At 36.2% G+C, this 22,587-nt stretch overlaps 2 protein-coding genes across 4 annotated transcripts in view; one reads left to right on the top strand and one right to left on the bottom strand.

Annotated features, from left to right (window-relative positions):
- Window positions 1–6,086: 6,086 nt before the first annotated feature.
- Window positions 6,087–7,025, top strand: gng13a (guanine nucleotide binding protein (G protein), gamma 13a). Of its 2 annotated transcripts, none has more exon segments than NM_001198746.1 (3): window positions 6,087–6,190; window positions 6,318–6,415; window positions 6,697–7,025. In NM_001198746.1, coding segments are annotated over 2 exon segments (204 nt in total). In that variant the 5' UTR covers window positions 6,087–6,190; the 3' UTR covers window positions 6,803–7,025.
- chtf18 (CTF18, chromosome transmission fidelity factor 18 homolog (S. cerevisiae)) overlaps window positions 6,900–22,587 on the bottom strand; it is a 29,186-nt gene continuing 13,498 nt past the window's right edge. The window contains exons 16-22 of one of the 2 annotated variants that reach the window (NM_001110102.4): window positions 20,317–20,541; window positions 18,457–18,606; window positions 15,938–16,068; window positions 11,270–11,414; window positions 10,303–10,419; window positions 8,586–8,649; window positions 6,900–7,267 (exon numbers count right to left, since the gene is read on the bottom strand). In NM_001110102.4, the coding sequence (NP_001103572.3) occupies window positions 7,137–7,267; window positions 8,586–8,649; window positions 10,303–10,419; window positions 11,270–11,414; window positions 15,938–16,068; window positions 18,457–18,606; window positions 20,317–20,541 (963 nt within the window). In that variant the 3' untranslated portion in view covers window positions 6,900–7,136. Of the gene's footprint in view, window positions 7,268–8,585; window positions 8,650–10,302; window positions 10,420–11,269; window positions 11,415–12,716; window positions 13,113–15,326; window positions 16,069–18,456; window positions 18,607–20,316; window positions 20,542–22,587 lie in introns of those variants that run through there. The other variant, XR_015475762.1, reaches the window with a different exon arrangement.

Here is a 22,587-nt window from a genome sequence, read left to right as displayed (position 1 = left end):
ATTTGTATTCAACAGAAGAAAGAAACTTTAAAGGGAGAGTAAATGATGACAACTGTAATTTTTGGCTAATTTATCCCTTTAACAGCTGTCATAACATAACAGCGTATCGGGAAACAATGCTGTGGTGACCCCAAACCCCCTCACGAAGAAAGCCATTGCATTTAAATGACAAACGGATGTTAATCAGGATCAGTTAAACACATTGTCCCCTCAAAAAATGCAGCATTAAAAGCAGTCTTTAAAAGATGTCCGAAAACTACTTGGGCAATATGCTGGCATCTACACCATGGGTCTAAAACTCAATTCCCGGAGAGCTGCTCCTGAGGGCCAATTTCTGAGCTCTGCACAACTTAGCTTCAACCTTAATCAAACACAGTTGATGCAACTAATCAAGATATTCGAGACATTTTGGAACTACTCGATTACTTGTTTCATTAAGGTTGGAGTTTGAGACCCATGACCTACACCAGGGGTGTCCAAACTCAGACCTGGAGGGCAGGTGTCCTGCAGATTTCAGCTCCAACTTGCCTTACACCTGCATGGATGTTTCTAGAAAGCCTAGTAAGAGCTTGATTAGCTAGCCCAGGTGTTTCTTATTGTTTCACACTTAAAGGTCCTGTGAAGTGCTTATAATATGCATTTTTATTCAATGTTTGAGTAGCTCCTCCCTTTTTAAAATAACAGCCAATAGCATTTTGTTTTATCATCGCTCTGCCAGTAAGTGATTGATCTCGAGCACGGCAAAATAAGGGGGTGGGGCATGTCAGATACTAGAGAGCATTTGATTGGTCATGATTTGATGAGAACTGAAGTATGAGGTGACGTGATTAAAACCGTTGATCCATTTAGGCTGAAGTGACAAACTACAAGCTTCACATGTTTATATCAGCTTTATATCTTTGAATCTTAAATTGTCACTGTTTTGGTGCACACACTGAAAAAAGTGTTGCATGCAGAACTGTTGCAAACAATTTGTTTGTGTTGAATTTAAACAAACAAATTAAGTTTAGTAATGTTCAACTTAATTTGTTTGTTTAAATTCAGCCCAAATAAATTGTTTACCACCTCTTAACATAAAGAAATTGAGTAAATCCAAGGAATCATCTTTGAATAATTTTTTTTTCAGTGCACTAGCTTATAGGTATCCTAAAAATTAAGAATACTGATACTAACATATATGAAAAAAACGTATTTTAATTACATGGAACCTTTAAGAACAGTCTCACTAAACTCTTAATATCTTTAAAACTGAAAGCTCTCAGGGTAAAGTACAGCTACACTGTTAGAGTCTATACAACAACATGCAAGTGACTAAAATGCAGTTTTAGTGTGGTTGACAGAAATAAAGAGAAGATGCATTAAAAAAAATTAAGGTCTAATAAAAACTAATCAAATGATGTCAAATGTCTCTCCTCCCTGACAGAAGTTTTTAGGTCTTGGCCTAACCTCAGTAATGAGCTGTTATATTTAGGTTGTGAATGATTACCTCCTGCCAGAAGTAAATGAAAACTTACAGACTGTGTGTGAAAGAGATAACGTGACCTTCTTAAAAAGATTAGGTCCAGTAGATCCTTTAATTGGGAAAACGATTAGACACGTGTTGATCAGATACTTGACTGGCACTGAAACGGACTACCATAAAATATAAAACTTCAGTGTACACTCAACAACAAATACCCTTTAGTCAATTATAAACAGACTGATGCTTTGGAACACAGGTGTCAAAATCAGTTCCTGGAGGACCGCAGCTCTGCAGTTTTGATTCAACCCTAATCAAACACAGCTATTCCACCTAATCAAGGTGTTCAAGATTCTATTGAACATCTCAATTATGAGGATCAGCTGTGTTTGATTAGGGTGTGCAGAAACTGTGCAGAGCAGCAGCCCAGCAGGAATTTGACACCTGTGCAATGGAACTACATTTCCAACTAACACTTTTGACCACCAAATCTGCTGAGTCGAATTTAACCCATGTTAAATCTGTAAGATATCTTAGCCTAGTCTCGTATACACAACTACCTTTGCAATCCCACAGGTAAGCAAGGATGTAAACTTTCTCTACGGTGGTTTGCATCACTGTTCATTATGCAACCCTTAATCTCCACGTGTCAGGCTTACCTAGGCCAGAGGATTCACACATCGTTCCTCAGCCAAGCCCCTTTAAAGCCCCGGCATCCTATAAAGAGCCAAACCATTCCCGCGTGCCATTTCCAGAGTGACTGCGTCTGAAGAAAGAAGTGGATGTTCGGAACTCTGAAAACAAATAGCTGTCTTGATCATGCCAAAGATCACATCCCCTTCCTGCCGCACTGCACCTCCAAGACTGAATTTCTGTCCTACTTGTTCCTCTACATCTCCAAGATGCCTTTCCCACCTGTAACCAGACCTCGGAGTCTACCCAACTCCAGCAAAGAAAAACTTCCAGGACCGTCTCCTGTCATTCTGGTTACGACCACAGAAGAGAAAAGTTCTGTGAAGGAGCGGCTTAAAAAGTTAAGCAAGAAGGCCACGCCGCATAAAAGCAAGCTGCCCACCAGTCGAGCCACCTCAGGATTAAGGATGGAGGGAAGGAATACGTGGGTTTTGCCTTCAAGACCTGCAGGTCCAACAAGTTCCTCTAAAAGTACTTCAGGCATCCCGATCTCTACAACCAACACCTCAAGCAAGAAAAGGCTTCCTATTAGCGTTTCAGCAACAAGCATCCCAATGGAGCCTTCCAGTCCTCCAGCCTCCTCCGGATCAAGCCACGGATTGAATAGCGAATCAAACTTCTCTCTCAACTTGACTCCCGAGGCCACTTTGCTCCTGCAGAGACGCAACCGTGAGAAGCAGCTCCGCGCAAGTCGAAACAACTCAACATCCCTGCAACCTAAAGACCGTCTAGCGGCCAAGACAAGTTTTCGATCCAATATCCCATTGGTGAAGATCTCTCTTCTCAACGAGCGTCACCGATACGACGACGTGGAGTATGAGGAAGATGAAGAGCAAGGTGTGGATCAGAGCATCCTGCTGAAGTGTTCGGAATGGTTGCGAGGGGTGGAAAATGCTGCCGGAGCGACCGTTTTGGGAAGGGTGGATAAAATCAGTCAGAAGAGCATCTAACAGTTACTTGTGACTTAAACGTGGGAGTTGAGTAGTGGTCGACTGATGTGGGTCCTGCAATGTCCGAGACTGAACCAGCTAGGTGCCTTATGGCTGATACATGCTAAACAATTTATTACTTGCAGAAAATTAGGCGTAAATGTAATTCCCACCATTATTATAGCCAGTTTTCACGCTGCTACTGGTGTGTTTTAGATTGAGTCATTGGAAACCAACACTTCTTTATTTTAATGGACATGGATATTGGCTAATGATCGGTTTGCAACAGTAGGGAAGGGAGCTAATACAAGCAAGGTCATGGGTTCAATTCCAAGGTAATGCATTCCTTGCATGCATTCATTTATTTATTTTTTTATATATACAAGCCAAATATAAGCTATGCATGATGTTGATCCACTGGCCTCTCAGTATTCTTGTGGAATTTTAGAAGTTCTGGACACATTTGGCAGCAAACCATGACAGAATCTGTGCTTGACTTGTCAAGTTCAGGCAACTGATTAACAGTGAAATGAATACATCATCTGATTTGAAGCTGAATAGGAATTGTATGATAATTATATCTACATTTAACTGTAAGACCATCCAGAGGTCAAGCTTACGATGCAACAAGATTGTGTTTTTAATTTGTAACGCAGTTTCTTTAAAAAGGGATTTGTACACTTCCAGTTTTACCCAATACCAAGTACCCAAAATGTTTATTGATCTAACTCTGAATAAAAGATGATCTCCATCCTCCCACAATTCATTGCTGTCTGCATGATCACATTAAGCCTCTCTTTTCCTCCTAAGTGCACGCACGACTCAAAGATATATTTGCTGTGTTACTATAAGTAGCTTAAGGGGCAGGGTTTAGACAGACTTAGCAACAAACAACACTGCTCACTCGTAGCACTTCCTAATCTCATTAACAGACAAGTGACTTCACTTTTAAGCAAATAGCAAAGGTTAAAGTCACCAGGAATTGTTTCTTCAAGAAGAAATGATTGTCGCTAGTTGTTTTGGCAGACATTTAATACGAATATTGATAATATAAATATCGAAAATATTGTCAGTCATAATTTAAAAAAAAAGTTTTCTACTTTATTATATAATACCAGATGAATTATAATATACAGCGGGGAAAATAAGTATTGAACACCACACCATTTTTTCCAAAAAACCTATTTCTAAAGGTGCTGTTGGCTTAAAATTTATACTGAATGTGGATAACAACCAAAGAAATCTAAATATGCAAAGAAAACAAATCTAATTAGTTTACAAAGTTTTGTGTATTAAGATGAAAAGACACCAGGGAAAAAGCATTGAACACATGAAGAAAGGGAGGTTTAGAAAGGCAGTGAAAGCCCAGACAGCAACTGAAATCTCTCAGCAGTTTTTCTGCAACCCTCTGCTTTTCCTTAGTGCAAATACATTTTCGCTGCTTTAGTGCAACATCATTATCAGGATGATGAAGATAAACCAAGGGTAAAGATTTCAGCAAGACAATGATGGTATACAGGAATCGGAGATTAAAATTCAATACCTTTTAAGACTTTTTATAAGACTCTATGCATACAATTTAAGATCTCATCACCAATTCAGGCTTCCAACCAGTAACATTGTGGACATTTTAACTTGCAGCATATTTACTAAACACTGATTGCAAGAAATGAATCCTAAACTAAAACTGTATTTATATACAGATTAAAAATGTTAATCCAGCAGGTGGCGCCTTTACAGCAGCAGGAAAAACAGTGTTTCCCTGGTTACTGCAATAAACAAAGCAGTGTGATGCCAAATCTAACAGGATTTTTTTTATTTGATAAACTGCACAACATCCCAATATTCAATGATTTAATTCTGGTAAAATTTAGCAAACCGATACCAAATTTAATGCCTTGTAAAATAGCCTTTGATACTTTTTAAGGGCCTTAAATTCCTCTAAATTGATGTATCAATTTTCAATAATTTTTAAGACGCCATGGACACCCTGAATGATCCAAAACACAGCCAAAGAAACTCTCTAATGCTTTCAGAGAAAGAAAAATCAAGCTGTAGAATGGTTCAGCCAATCACCTGACTCGAATCCAATTGAAAATACAACATAAATATCAGATTTGATAGACGAGACCCACAGAACAATAAAGATTTTTACACTCCGTTGAAGTTTTATATGAAGTATTAAATACATTTCAGTAGTTCAGCATTTTCTCCTTCTGTCATTGTTATTACACAGAACTCATTGTTCAGATTTTTATGTTTTATTTTATTGTTATGTTTGTATTGTTTGGGTTTTTACCAAAATCTGGTTCAGTCAACAGCTCCTTCAGAAATATTATTTAAAGGAAAAAAACATGACATGTTCAATACTTATTTCCACTGCTGTATTCACCTTATTCTTTGCCGACAAGCGGGCGCAGCCATTTGAATCTTTTAGGCTGAAGACTTCCGCTCTCATTCACTTCCATTTATTTTTAGAGGTTAAAAACTGCTCGTTACGCTGCTTGATGTCGCAAACTGATATTTTCTTATTATATTATTCTACTTGGTCTGTATAGTAATGCAAACATTTGTTTGTAGAGCAATTAGTTTGGCCGTTTTCTGCCGTTTATTATTCCTAGTCATTTCTCTCACAGGCGACTCAATCGGAAGTTCTAAAACAATCGTGAAAACAGGCGCACTTCCGCATTTTAGAATGACATCATCATATACACAGACTATGACTTTGACTGAAAGAGCATATATAGAAGTTTTCAAGTAAGTTGTGTATCTTAAAGCAGTCTCAACAGTAGTCTGCAGCATTTACTCTTAAACCGATTCTCCCTGGCAAAGACTAGGTGAGGCCAAAAAGCATTATTAACATTTAATTTGCATGTGTTTTACATAGACGTGCAATGAGGCCGGCGAGCTACTCATCTCTCCTATTACATCTTATGATGTCGACTGAAAATTTGAGTAACAAAGCAGTTTGAATGCTCCTAAACCTCAGTGTCAGGTGTGTGTTTAAATCTCTGTGTGCACAAGTGGCATAACGCACTCAAGCTATTCACACAGGAGCTATTGACAATACCGACACTTCATTTCTGAGCGACATAACAACGAATTCACGGTAGGCTGAAATTATACAGATATTTTATAGATCAATTGTGATTGATTAATTATATTCTAGCTATTATTTATAGATAGTTTAGCTTTGAGATGTTGAAATAAGAATAAAATGATGGTTGGTGATTTAGATGGATGAGCTGGATGAAGATCAGCTGAAGAATCATGTGGAAAGCCTGAAGCAACAGCTCAAGTATAACAGAGTCAACACATCCGTCTCTGTTCCAGAGTGAGTCTCACATACACAAAACTGCATGTATAAATAGTAGCTGTATTTAAATCATTTCTGTCAGTCGATATTTATAAGTATTTATATGTATAATTAAATAAAATAATAATAATTACTAAAAACAAATTATCACAATGTTCAAACATATCCATATAACAATCAAATCAGATTTTGAAGTCCAAAGTTTAGTAAAGCAAATAAAATATATAAAGATAGATTACTGATAGATTAAAGCTTAGTAGCGCATTTTTTAGTTGTTCCACTAATGCATTTATTTTCAGGTTAATTAAATGGATGGAGGAGAAAATGACAGAGGATCCATTTGTGAATCCAGATGCCATGAAGGACAACCCGTGGGTGGAGTCGAGCAAATGTGTAATACTCTAGCACAAGAGCTGTCAATCATCCCTATGGCAGCAGAAGTGGCTCCGCCCTCTTACACAGGCTGACTTTGAATATGATTAAGATGCAAATGAACTCATTGTCAGTGAATCTGCTTTGTTGTTTACTCTCATGATAATAAGAAAGCGAATGTTTCTCAGTGAAAACATGTATTTATAAAAGTGTAAGACAACTATACAACAGCACAATAAAAAGAAAATGAGGAACCAGTGGTGTTTTTTCCTTTTTCAAACAATTTAGATGACTGTTTTGTTTAACTATTCAGAACATTTTAGATTTTTACAGATTGACATGTACTTCATCCTTTCTCCAGATCAGTTTACAGCAACTCTCGAATGTAAACGTTTCTGCGCACTGCATTGGACACACCTTCATTAAAACGAAACCAGACGTCGCTGTTTCCCACAGCTTTACCAATGTTCAGCACGCCACTCACTTTGCCATCTTCACCTGCAGAGAGAAACCACATCAGCTCATAATTAGCATTATACTGAACAAACATACTGCCATTTACTGTACGGTAAAGTATACATGCACACCCACCAGCCACTTTATTAGGTACACCTTACTAGTACCAGGGTAAGTCCCTCTTTTGCCTTCAGAACTGTCGTAATCCTTCGTGGCATAGTTTCAACAAGGTACTGGAAATATTCCTTAGAGATTTTGGTCCATGTTGACATGATAGCATCATGCAGTTGATGTAGATTTATCGGCTGCATATTCATGATGCAAATCTCCCATTCCACCACATCCCAAAGGTGCTCTATTGGATTTAGTTCTGGTGACTGTGGAGGCCATTTGAGTACAGTAAATTCATTTTCATGTTCAAGTAACCAGTCTGAGATGATTCATGCTTTATGACATGGTGCGTTATTCTGCTGTAGTAGCCATCAGAAGATATGTACACTGTGGTCATAAAGGGTTGACATGGCGAGCAACAATACTCAGGTAGGCTAGGGCGTTGACACGATGCTCAATTGGTACTAATGGGCCCAATGTAAGCCAAGAAAATATCCGCCTCACCATTAAACCACCACCACCAGCCTAAACCATTGATACAAGGCACGATGGACCAATGTTTTCATGTTGTTGATGCCAAATTCTGACCCTACCATCCGAATGTCGCAGCAGAAATCAAGACTCTTCAGACCAGGCAACGTTTTTCCAATCTTCTATTTTCCAATTTTGGTGAGCCTGTGGAAACTGTAGGCACAGTTACCTTCTTAGCTGACGGGAGTGGCACCCAGCAGGTCTTCTGCAGCTGTAGCCCATCTGCCTCAAGGTGTGATGTGTTGTCTGTTCAGAGATGCTCTTCTGCATACCTCAGCTGTAACGAGTGCTTATTTGAGTTACTGTTGCCTTTCTATTTGCTAGAACCAGTCTGACCATTCTCCTCTGACCGCTGGCATTAACAAGGCATTTGCGCCCACAGAACTGCCACTCAATGGATATTTTCTCTTTTTCTGACAATTCTCTGTAAACTATAGAGATGGTTGTGCATGAAAATCCCAGTAGATCTGCAGTTTCTGAAATACTCAGACCAGCCAGTCTGACACAAACAACCATGCCACGTTCAGTCACTTATATCACCTTTTTGATGCTTGGTTTAAACTGCAGCAGATCGTCTTGATCATGTCCACATGCAGAAAAATCATTGAGTTGATGCCATGTGATTAGATATTGCGTTAAGATATTAGATATTATAACGAGCAGATGGACAGGTGTACCTAATAAAGTGGCCGGTGAGTGTATATAAAAATCAACATACTTGTAGCAGTGACCACAGGCTTCTCCTTGGGTACAATGGCTCGTCCAAAAAAGTCCAATTCGGGCTGTAAACGTGAAAAGAATAAATAAGCAAGCATTCACGTGTGAAAGCACTTTGACCCTGATCCACTATTAACCCAATTAATGTTGGATTATTATGAAGCATAAGTCAAGCATATGTAAACAGAGTCAGTGTGAGGTCAATTAGATTAAATGGTGGCACAGAATCAGTGTAAAATGGATAAAGAGGTCAATTTGCTAAGTTCAGTGCAAAAGCAGCGTTTTTTTATTCACATTAGGAACAAACTAAATTATTTAAGGGCATTAGGTTCATTTTTGGCATCTTGAATTTAATCAATAATCTAAAGCCAACATTTGCAAACTTTGTCTGCAAAAAATGTAAAACTGACAAATGTTACACAATGCCAGAGTGAAGCTGTAAATCCACAATCTCAGCACTGAATTTGCTATGGAAATACATGATGGACTGGACTTAAATACAATTTAAAGTTGTGTTCACAGTTTGTTTTTTGGTTTGTCTAGTGTGGACCAAATAACAAAACAATTCCTGATTTGTTTAGCTTCACACTATCATTTTTAAAGGGGACCTATGATGCAAAACTCACTTTTATAGGGGGTTTAAGCAAAGTGTGTCAGAAGTGTGTGAATATAACCAGCTTCTATTGGTACAATTTTTTTTTTGTAATCACACTCAATAAAAAAACCCTTTGTACATGTCATCAGTGGGGGAAAGCCCCGCCCACTAGTGATCAACTCTCGTTCATTAGCATAAGACATTAGTCTGGTTTTTGAATTTGCAGCTATGCTGACACATAGGCATTTGTAGCTCCGCCTTCTTTTGAAAAAGAGCACAATCTCATTTAAATTTAAAGCGACAGTCGTCAAAATAACATTTTGAATCAAAGCATGAAAGGGGCAGTTATAAAGCATTACATGTGTGCTATTTTGAGCTTCACATACACACACTCAAGGGTTATCAGAGACTTATTTTACATCTTGTAAAAAGGGGCATAATAGATCCCCTTTTGAACCCAACCTAAAGATACATACATAAAAAATGGTATGGCATATTTGCTAATAAAACTTAAAAAAACAACAACCAACCAACCAAAAAACAAACAAAGCAAAAAAACAATGCTGTTTGCTCGACTAAAGATGCTTGTTGCATATGCATACAGAAAAAGTGAATTTTATCAGTTGAGAGCTCATACAATCTTACAAAATATGTAAAAGAAGTCCAAACAGCATCAGAAATTTCCCTACTGCACACAAAAAAATGAAGATCTGCTGGAAAACTAATGGTTTCCGACAGCCACAATGCTCAACATAGCATTCATGACATGCAAATCAGGTATGCTTGTACCATTCTGAGCTTTTTTTTATTGTCAAATCCAGTTTTTGATTACTTTAGACGTCTTTACTTAATTTAGATGTCCATGGTTGATTAAAACCATACTAGATAACATTGTGAAGTGGACAGAGGCCCATGTTTACAGGGTTCAGTTGTTTGGTTGTATACAAATATTAGAATATCAGCATTCAGATGAATTCAAATGAACCACACTAACAGCAAATGCACAACTGAATTAAAACCGGCAAGTGTAATTAAAGCCTAAAAATGGGAGGATTTCTGGGGCTGCAGAGATCGTTTAGGACAGATCCAAAGGATTTAATATGGTTTAACATAAGTGTTTTACCCTGGTCTCCACCACAGTCTGTTTTACGATGTTCTCCAGCCTCTGTTGATGGTTCCTGCTTGTCTGTTTCTTCACTTCGGTTTTCTTTTCTTCTTGATTCTTATTTACGGTCTCCATCTAAACACAGGACGAATAATAACTTAGAAATAATGATAATTCTGTTTAGACAAAAGCATAAACAGAACCTCAGAAAACAAACTAAATTAAATAGACTAAAACCTATGAAACATTTAATTCTGTATTTCAGAATAACTAATAAATATTCTTTCTAATCTAAAAGCATTTAAATGTCCATGTATTGACACTCATATAATTTAATATAGCAGATACTATGTTTTAAATGGTAGACTTTTACAGTACAAAAGCATTAAGTTTTACAATAATGTCTATTAGTTAACTTTAATGCATAAACAATGAAATTCAATTTATTAGAGTATTCAGTTATTACTACATCTCGAAATGAAGATTAACTAAGAATAATGAATGCTTTAGGAGTATTTTTCATCACTTGTACACATTACTAAAGTAGTTAACTAATATTAACAAATCCACCTCAATGTAAACTGATATAATAAAAATAATAAACTGTCTCTAAATAAATAGACATTTTAGCACCATTTTATTTTTTTACAGTTTAATAGCGACTTGAAGTTTTAAAAACATCTTAATAATTTATTAAAATCTAATATTACTTATTTAGCTTAAGTACTACATTATGTACTATGTTAATTAAACAAATCCATATTATAATGCTATATCATATAAAATCATTTATACAGATTTTTTTCAGATGCTTTATAGTATTGTATCAACTTTATAGTATTGTTCTGCTTGTAAATGCATTTATTTGTGTGTGCGCATGCCTTACTTACTGTAAGTTTTGATTATGCTATGTTCTCTCTCTCTCTCTCTCTCTCTCTCTCTCTCTCTCTCTCTATGAGTGTGTGTGTGTGTGTGTAATTCTTACTTTCTGTGGGTTTCGACTCTGCTGTGCTCTCTCTACTCTCCTCATCCTCTCCAGTTCCGTCTCCCTGGCGATGAGCTGCTTCACCTGATAGGTTAACTGTCTCCGAGGAGGTAAACCAGGATAATTCACCACATCTTCAATATTACTGTCAAAATAAACATCAACGGTCAGTAATGTACCTCTTGTACATTCAATAACTAAAAACATTAAAATATGATCATAGAGCTGGATGATAAAATCTGTATCAATATTTATTGACCAAACATCGTCATCATCGCTAAAAAAAAATCTGGTATGAAGTTTCAGTATAAAGCGCTCTAGTTGTATTGAAATGTGGCTAATAAGCGCGCAACATGGAAGCAATGCCAATAAGCCTAGGGTGTAAGTTTGACATTTCCAATGGAGTCGCGCGACTTGCCCGATGCGCATATAGGAGTGATGCGCACATGTTGTGCAAGCACCGCACACATGATGCTAGTTGAAAAACATCTTAAGTTTTTTGAATGCGTGAGCACATTAGTAATGTTGCAATATGTGTATAAATAATGATGGTCGGTTCCTTTACTTGAAAGCTCAGATTTGATTATCATAATTTGTTTTGTTTACAGAGTTTGAGGTTTACGGTGTCATTATTTTTCACATTTTACAAATGTTGATCAACCTTAAAGTTTGCTTTGATTGTTCAGTATTTACGCTTTACCACTGCACACTTTGTAACATTTTACTTATCAAGTTTAAGAGCCTCTTTAACACTTGTTTAAGAGATATTTTGTTTAAATATTTTTGTTTTTGACTATTAAAACCAAATTATGCCTAATAATGCCTCAGTACTGATGGTAAATTAAAGTAAAGAGGTTAAATCAACAAAAAAAATACTAATATTGCTGAATGTAATAAAAAATATTCAATAATTATCGATATTGAATGATATGAAACAAGATATCGTGATGATTATTTTTGCAATATCGCCCAGCCCTATATGATTATACCAATAACATTTACAAAACACCATAGAATTATTGCCAAAGAGAATCTAAAAGAAGAGACTCAAATGAGAAGAATCAGAAGATTAGATGAGAGTTGAAAGCAGGTGAGTGAAATAATCCCTCTTACTAAGAAGTCAAAACACTGTTCCAGGAATAAACCTGAAATGCACCAATATGTGCAACACACACAAGCAGATGAAACTCTTGATGCGGGATTAGTTGAGTCAAACACACAGTCATTTCCCCACAACAGCTGGAGAACTTTCTGTCAAAGAAATGTGGAGCAGTTCATTATTCTGTGTGGGTTTTTTTCCATATATTACTGCCGTTTCATGTTAAAGTCAATACTATTCTTCCTTTGAGAGGGCAGGAAAGGTGATGAAAGTTTATTTCCAAAGTGATCTCTTCTTCATCATGTCTCATATGCTGCTTGTTGTTAAAAAAAAAACAGAGAGAGAGAGAGAGACAGAAACTTTTATATGGAAAAGCTTGCTGTGTACTGGAAATGATTGAACATCACAGTCTTGACTTTCAAAATAGGACATTAAGGAACAAAAACAGCATCATTTGAGACATTTCTCCTCATATCTGGATGATGCAATCAAAATGCATTTTGCTTCTATAATCGTGCACCATTTAGCTGTGATCTTCAGGGCATCTTGTCGTTATCCACAGTCATGGCTTCAGTGTGGTTGTCCAGCGCTTGTTGGAGTAGAGCTCGATAGGAAATGGCGGGAAGATATAGGAAAGCGTACACCAGCAGAAGCAACAGCAGGGCAACCAGCAGAGGAATCCCCCAATCAGAGGTGACCAGCGTCTCCTCACAGCGCGCCTGCAGGAACGACTGCTGCATGACTCTGCAACAACACACACACACAACAAACATAAGGATGACAAACAAACTCTGGTGTTTCCTTATTTAATCTAGATAAAGTAGGACTAGATGATATAATAATTAATTGGATGTAATATCCACTACATTGACAAGCTTAACAAAAATAATAAAAAGATGATTTTAGCTTGCAAAAAGCAGAACTTTGAACTGTGTTTTAATGAATCAGTACAAAACAGATTCTGAAAAGGCATCATGCAAAAAAAAAATAATAATAATCACAAAATAACTATTGGAATTTTACAGATAATAATACTCGCATGCGATTACATTTAGCATATTTAATTAAATAAGTTAAAAAATTACTAATTAATGAGTTATATCAGCAAACATAATTTTGTACACACAGGAAACATTATGAATGCAATGTAAAAGATTAGTCAAAACAATTATAAACAATTGCGTTCGCCAATGTGTTTTGCACGATATCATGCTACAGCCAATACCACGTTTGCATGTTGCACTGCTGAGTCTAATAACAGTATGTTGTACCACCCATAGTACACGCACACCCTGATCTAAACAACACATTTTTTGCACATAAATTGTTCTTGGGAGTTTCATTATAATACAGCTGAACCACTAAAGTAACATGAACTGTTTTGAGAATGTCTTTCATTCCTTGACTTTGAACATCTCAGGTCTAGGCATGGGTTGGTGTAAGATTCTGACAATATGATAACCTTTGATAAAAATATCATGGTTTCACAGTTTGACTGTATCGTGATTACTGCTGTAAAATATGTTCTATTTATAAATGTCAGGGTAAAAACAAAATTTTTTTCCCCTTTGAACACAATAAGTTTTATTTTAATAAGCATTTTAAATATTTTGGAACAGTAAACGTCAGACTAAACGTCAGCAGTCTTCACTGTTTTCAAAAACACTTATTTATTTATGTCTTAGGAGATCTTTCTTTTTTTGGACATAAAGCCATTGCACTGCTCAGCTCTATAGCATGCATGGATGTTGATTTATAGGCGATTTGTTTTTCAGACGTTTGCTGAATCGTGGCCAGACCAATAGCTTTTGATGTGAAGATACCGTTGCCCTAAAAAACTAAATAAAATAGTCGTAAAAACACATTAAAAACTTAAATACACTGTAGAAACAGTGTACAAACTATTTTGTGTGTTTTCAAACCTTGACTTTTCCAAATCATGGTAAACCTTGAAACCGGTTATCACGCCATGCCTACTTGGGACCATTGCAGTCTACGGAGGATGAGGGAGCTCTCTGATTGATCTAAAATATATTACTGTGTATTCTGTAGATGAATAAGGGCTCAGGGGTTTAAAAGGACATGAGGGTGAGTAATTAATGACAACATTCATTTTTGGGTGAACTAATCCTTTAAGAATGTATTTAATGTTTCAAATAACATCTGTGAAAATAAAAAACATAAGATAAATTCTCACCTGCATGTATTAACATATATAAATAAGTTATTATTTTATCTTTACTAAGCATACTTTGTTGGCAAGAATGCATTAAAGTGATCAAATATTGCAATAAAGATGTGTGAAATATCTATATATCTGATCTATAAATGCTTTAAATTTTTTAACAAAATGTTACATTTAAAAATACACATTTTAAACTTAAAAATAAATAAATAAATATATTTTTTAAATGAAATCAATAAGAAATAAATCAGCAATAATAATAATAATAATAATATATATATATATATATATATATATATATATATATATATATATATATATATATATATATATATATATATCTGCACATTATATCAGTATTTCCTATAAGCATAAGGTACTTAACCTTAATTTTCTTTTTTTGAGAAAATCTACAACTAACGATCATTCATGGGAAAACTTTTATACAAAACAAGATAAATGGGTTACACTTCACAATAATGTCCCATTAGTTCATATATTTACTAAGATGAACAAACAATAAATAATAATTGTACAGCATTAATTCAACATCTTCTATTGCATTAATAAACATCCAATGCTATGCTTGTTGACATTAGCTAATGCACTGCGAGTTAACAAGAACTAACAAATGACTTTATTTTCAATAACTCACATTAACAAAGATGAATAAATACTGTAATAAACATATTGTGCATGTTAGTAAACACATCAACATTAATGAAACCTTATTGCAAGGTTCAACTAAAAAAATGAATAAGAGGTAAACATACATGATGTAGAGTGATGATGCTCTTCCTCACTTCCAGTGTGAGCTCATCGTCTGAAAACCCATCCAACGACACAAATGGTTTCTGCCTTTATCGCCTTAATCCTGGTTTCCATCCATCTTCAGTTCCACCAAACAGACTCCACCGGTGGGCATTGAAGGCTCGATTGTGAACATTTTCAGCATCACTTCATCAATCAGTGTGAGTGCTAGGACTCAGTCTCAGTAAGCCAGAGAGGATTGCAGGATTTTTTTTTATAATTCTTGAGTGATAAACATGTGAATCCATGCATGACTTTCAAAGGCATGCAACACAAAAACTCCAAGTTCTCAACAGAGAGAAATGCCAGAGCAGACAGAAAATAACAGAAAAATTAGACGAGAAACAGAGGGAGAGACTATAATCTGCAGCCGCAGCCTAATCTCCCATAAATCGTGATGGACGGGTGAACACATAGTGTGACTCAGTGTGTGCGAGTGTTGGAGTTTATTCCTGTAATGAAGTCTGAGTTGCATAACAGGAAAGCATGAAGCTCTCTGTCTCAAAATAAAAACATTGTGTTGAATGACTCTGCAGATCAAGATGATGTTGCTCATGTATGCGCATGTACTCACGGCTCCAGCACATAAGTGTACTGTCCCTCTGGCGTTCGGTCCTGTCTGTAGGTCAGGTTGTAGTTGATCATTGTGTCGATCAGGTCATAGAGCTGCTGCTTCTCCCTGGTGCTGTAAAGCTGAGGGTTCACCTGCATGAGAGACACAGTTAATTAATACAGTAAAAACAGTAACATTGTGAACAATTACATTTTTAATTGTGATTTTCTTCTGTGATGTCAAAAGTGGATTTCATTTATTATCAATGTTGTAAACGAATGTGCTGCTTAAGTGGGTAGCTCACCCAAAACGTTCCTCAGCATCTACTCACTCACAATACAGCCCACTGGACTTCTTTGTTCAGACAGCCTGAAGTATTTAATAATTTAAATACAACCGCAAACAGGGCCTTGTAATGTGCAGGTCTGATAATGCCAGTCAACGAAAGGGGACTTTAATGTATAGCGTCTTTTAAATGCTCAGTTTCATTATTTCAAATGGAGATGCACAGACTCAGCGTGCAAATAGGAAGGGATGCACATGTCAACTCTCCTTTTCTAGATGCTGTGAGTTCGAAAACATCAAATCAAAACATTTCAGAGTGCTGCAAGCAAACCACGAGTCATGTGACAGGAACTAACAGGCAGCTACACATTTTGTATGGAATTACATAGTAATAAAGGTAGACTAATTACCTCAGATTAACAATTTAACAAATGCAGATAGATCCTCTTTCAGTGATGATCATTACATCACATATCCACCTCACATCCAACCTGACTTAAGTGCACTTGTTCAGCCCAGCAATGGCTGGAATTCTCTCACTGAACATAAAAGAGAGAAGTCTGGGTTCGGGGGAAACCACCTGTCCTGCGGGGACGTTTGCAGCTGGATAAATGATGGACGGGTGGGAGAAGAGGCACGTTGTGCCTGGCCGCTCTGTCTCTGGAGGATGTTGAAGATATCTACCTATTTGGAACTTTGATAACAATGTTTGATAATTGGGTCCAATTTCGCTGCATGTAAGTGTATGTGACAAATAAAGGCTTTTCATCATCATCATCATCATCTTTAAAAAAATATTTAAATTAATGAATAAATAAATAAAAATGAACTAAGGTGAAGCAATCAATGTGTATTTATATAGCGCATTTATTGTGTATGGCCGTACACCCAAAGCGCTTCACAATCATGAGGGGGGGTCTCTTCACACCACCACCAGTGTGCAGCATCCACTTGGATGATGCGACGGCTGCCACAGGACAACGGCGCCAGTGCGCTCACCACACACCAGCTATTGGTGGAGTGGAGAGACAGTGATAGAGCCAATTCGGTGGAAGGGGATGATTGGGAGGCCATGATCGTAAGGGCCGATAGAGGGACTTTGGCCAGGACACCGGGGTTACACCCCTGCTCTTTCACGAGAAGTGCCATGGGATTTTTTAATGACCACAGAGAGTCAGGACCTCGGTTTAACGTCTCATCCGAAAGACGGCACCCACTGACAGTGTAGTGTCACCTTCACTTTTACTGGGGCATTAGGACTCACACAGACCACAGGTTGAGCGCCCCCTGCTGGCCTCACTAGCACCACTTCCAACAGCAACCTAGTGTTCCCTAGTGGTCTCCCATCCAGGTACTGACCAGGCTCAGCCCTGCTTAGCTTCAGTGAGTAACCGGTCTTGGGCTGCAGGGTGACATGGCTGTGGATCAATCAAACAAACAACCCCATGACATTTATAGAAAGTTGCTTTTGTGATGCTGGTGTTTAAAATACTTTTTGTGTAAATTAATTCCTTCTTAAACTTTTACAGTTTTTAATGAATGTTTACTGAAAGATTTCACATAATGTTTTTTTTATATAAACAAATTAAATGTATTGGTCTGGCCCTCTAAAACCACCCCAGAGTCTAATGTGGCACCTTAAAAAAATTAATTGCCCACCCTTCCTCTAGCCTATGTCTGCGTATGTGAAAACATCATTTTTATTTATTTATCGAGTTGGAATTTGTGGTGAAATGTCGATGTAGTTAAGGGGACATTCAAACTGAACATGTGTCAATAAAAGTTTGCAATGTTTGCCCCACCTCTACTTCTGATTTGAGTGGTGCTTTGTGAAAAGTCAAAGTTCTATTAACTTGACACGGCATCTTAAAAATGCAGTGTTCATATGAGGCTCTGCAAAACACCTGGGATGTAAACGAAATGGTCAAACATGTCTGTCAAGCACATTGACGAAGAAAAACAAAGGGGACAGTTGCACACTGGAATGGAAAAACGAGTTGTGTAAATGACCTCTTAATGCATAATGGCTTAAATTACAAAATAAATTGTAGGAACATCATCAATCATAATGAAACGCAACAAAATACATATTTGTTTGTTTTATTCTTCTGTTTTACATTTCTTGTCTGAATATTGTGAAATTTCAAGGAGTTGTTGTGAATTGAGGGGGACTAATATACATGTGTAAAGTTTGAAAATGTCTATTAACCAGTTGTAATTGTTTTACTGTTACTTCAGTTTTTACAGTCACTCACCGGTCTCAGTTTGGGGGAGATGAGCTCCAGCAGAAGGCTGAGGATGTCCAGACAGAGAGAGCTCATGCAAACACGGCTCTGTATGGCAGGTGGGATGTCGTTCAACATGGCGAGCAGGGCGTTCCTGATGTGCTGAGTTTTGGTAAAGGCCTAGAAACAAATATAAGGCTCCATCTATTAATACTTTCATTATAAATGTATAAATAATTGTTAAAATCACTTCATTAAGACATGTTTGTACACCAGATACTAGCATATCTCAATATCTAATATAATATCTCAATCATAAAAATAATTCATTCATTTTCCTTTGACTTAGTCCCTTTACTCATCATGGTTCCCATGAACCGCCAACTTATGCAGCATATGTTTTACACAGCGGATGCCCTTCCAGCTGCAACCCAATATTGGGAAACGTCCATAGACACTCATCCACACACACACACACACACTCATCCACACACACACACACACACACACACACACACACACACACACACACGCACACGCACACGCACACACACACACGCACACACACACACGCACACACACGCACGCACCAATTTAGTTTATTCAATTCTCCTATAGCACATGTCTTTGGACTATGGGGAAACCAAAAAATGGCAAAATCCACACAGAAATGCCAACTGGTCCTGCCGAGACTTGAACCAGTGACCTTCTTGCTGTGAGGTGACAGTGCTAACCACTGAGCCACCGTGTCGCCCAACATGAAAATAATTTACAGTCAAAATGATTATGATGGTTCAATATTTTCTCTTTCTAGAATATTTAGCTTGTTTTTCTTTTTTTTGCTTCATTAACTTCTTTATTCTTTGACTTTTTGTCTTATCCATGCAAAAATAGGAGTTCATAAACCTATTGTAGTATAAGGACTGGTTTTGGTAAACTGCCTTGATTATAGATTATAGATCGCAGATGTTATATTAAACTTAGACTAGTCAACATTTTGGAAATTGTTTCTGTTTTCATTGAGATATTGTTTAAAATGCTACATTTCAAAGGGTGTTCTCCGTATAGTATAGCAGTATAGTATAGTCTAGTATAGTATAGTAACTCATATTTAACTATTAATATTTAACATATTTAATATTTTGATTCATTCTGTCTTACATTACTTAGTTAGCCTCATTATTCCAGTCTTCAGTGTCACATAATCCTTCAAAAATAATCATATTAACATGTTTATTTGCTGATCAAAAAACATTAGATGAAGCACATTAGCTCTTTAACGTTAATTTGGAAACTCTAATTCATTCATGAACTGCAAGTTCAAGGCTATCTTTGAAATGGAAATGTTCTGTAAAGCTACAAGCAAACAAACAAACAAGTAAACAAACAAACAAACAAACAAACAATAAATATATATATATATATATATATATACATACACACACACACACACACACACACACACACACACACACACACACACACACACACACACACACACACACACACACATATAAATAATTATATATATATATATATATATATATATATATATATATATATATATATATATATATATAATTAATTAAATACACACTTATTAAATATTAACTTTCAAAAAATGTCAATTTTCATCAAATCTGCAAGTAAATTTTCTGTATAATCATCAAATACTTCCAACACAACACTTAAATGCTTAGTAAATCCTCAATATGATGATAGTAAATGGAGACATACTGTACAAGGGTGTGCTTTGAGGCATTATGCTGAAGTGTGTAACTGGGACAGAGAGTTTTCATTTGTTGAAAGGGAACGTCAGGTCATTAGTATATTAAGGATAAATGCGGACAGACATTGTGTGCTCTTGATGTTTATTGCATCCTCTCTCACCTCATAGTGGCTGTGTGGATAATTGATGCGCGGGACAGAGGTGGCGGCGTACAGCTGGTGAAAGGCAGCGGGCAGGAAGGGGAAGTAGCGCATAAGCGAATAGTTCTGTCCATGCAACACACACTCATTCAGCAAGTCTGAGAAACACAGCCAGTCAAGACCCGAGCAAACACCCAACATCCCAGGATCCTTCAGCTTCATGCTTAGGAAGTTGTCATAGAGGCCCTACAGAACAGAGAGAAAGAATACTTTCAGATGAAACACCAGACACATTTGCATAGATATAGAACTCTAACAATGCATTTTGGGTCTGTTATTACCTTGAAGGAATACTTCAAATAAAAACAATAAATCAATTAAACTGCGAAGATTTTGCAAATGCATTAAGATGCATCATTAGTTTTACATATACAGTCATGTGAAAGCTTTAGGACACCCTTTAGGACACATGGTTTTCCCTAACAGGACATAATAAAAAACTATAGAAGTAGTAAACTTTATTGAAAGGGAATTATTTATGGGCATCACCATATTGCTGCAGACATGCAATAACACAATATAAAAATACAATAGCTACAATAATAACAATGATAATCAAGAAAAACTAGATAAAATATAAATATATGATTACATACGAAGTCTACAAAGCAACAAACCTCTGAAACTTCTGCTGCTGATCAGTTAAGACATTTGATTAGTAGAGCTTGATTTATTTGTGTCTATGCTTTTTTTTTCTATTCATCTGAGGTTTCATTTTCCACATTTGAAGTCCTGCCAAAGATAATTTTTGTGTCCTGATGTGGAAAAATTGGCATTTCGCAGGGTGTCCTACTTTTTTGCATGACTATTATACACATCATTAAAAAGGTTTTATGATTAAATATGTATAATTTATTTATTTACTTCTTACTACCATAACCTAATATAATATATAGTTTGGAATCTGCATCAAATCTGCATGTTTTGTAGTGGTGTGACAGATCATATATCTCACGGTTCGGATCACATTATGGTTTTTGTGTCACGGATTGGACCATTTTCGGATTAGCCAAAAAGGGGAGACGACAAATTAATTTTTTTTTTCATTTATTACAAAAACAGTACTGCAAGAAACTTTTGGTTTCATAAAGTAAAATGAAAAAGAAATAATCAGCTGAATAAATGTAATTGGTAAAATATTCAGTACTATGAAAAATTCACTGTTACTACTACTGTTGCTGATAACGCTAAATGTAGAAATCTAGCATTGTAATTTATACAACCCATATTTATTTTCTAGTCCAATTTTCAATAAATGATTCAGTTATTCACTTATAAAACTTCATGTTTTATTGCAAGATGTGTCATTTTTGAAGAATTATTCAGTGGCATATCTTTGATGGTCACCTATTGGTTAAATAATGTAATTGCTGCCTTCAACTTTCATTTTTGAGCATCAAGTTAAATGCATATGACAGCGATTTTTAACTTTACCATAAGCATTAGAGCTTTTATCTAAACTATAAACTGTTATCCCAGTACTTCTGTGTTATTTGACTGTTTGTAACTTCATAATTAACTCAAAAGACTAAAAACTGAATCTGTTTCTTGAGTTTTGCTTTTTTTAAACACAAATTTACAAAATTAACATAATTTATAATTTATGATGCGTGGGAGTTGAGATCCCAATCTTTTAATGATTAATCGTGCAGCTTACACTGAATGCATTAATGCAGGCTAAACGAGTAGTGACAGAAAACACCTTTAATAAACCCACCACATACTGAATAACCTACGACTTCTGTCATAATTATATTTTATAGGAAGGCCTAAATGCTTTCATAAATGATTTGAATGACGTGAGATCTCTGCATTGTGACAAATTCAGAATTAATTTGAAAGTAAAGAAAATGTATTAATTCGCAGGTCACATGCGTTTCGAACTGCTGGTTGTGATCCGTTGGTAACACTTTACAATAAGGTTCATTAGTTAATGCATTTACTAACATGAACTAATCATGAACAACACATGTACAGCATTTATTAATCATAATTGAACATTTACTAATGCATTATTAACATCCAAGTCCATGCTTGTAAACATTAGTTAAAGCACCATGAGTTAACATGAACTAACAATGAACTACTTTATTTTCATTAACTAACGTTAACTAATATGAACAAATACAGTAATAAATGCATTGTTTATTGTTTGTTCATGTTAGTAAATGCATTAGTAAACATTAATTAATTAACCTTATTGTAAAGTGTGACCGATCTGTTTCTGTGCGT

The sequence above is a fragment of the Danio rerio genome, chromosome 1, assembly GCF_052040795.2.
Source record: "Danio rerio strain M-AB ecotype USA chromosome 1, GRCz13ab, whole genome shotgun sequence".
NCBI classification, from domain to species: domain Eukaryota; kingdom Metazoa; phylum Chordata; class Actinopteri; order Cypriniformes; family Danionidae; genus Danio; species Danio rerio.
The sequence above is the reverse complement of the archived record's forward strand: the minus strand, read 5'-3'. Positions and strand labels throughout refer to the sequence as shown.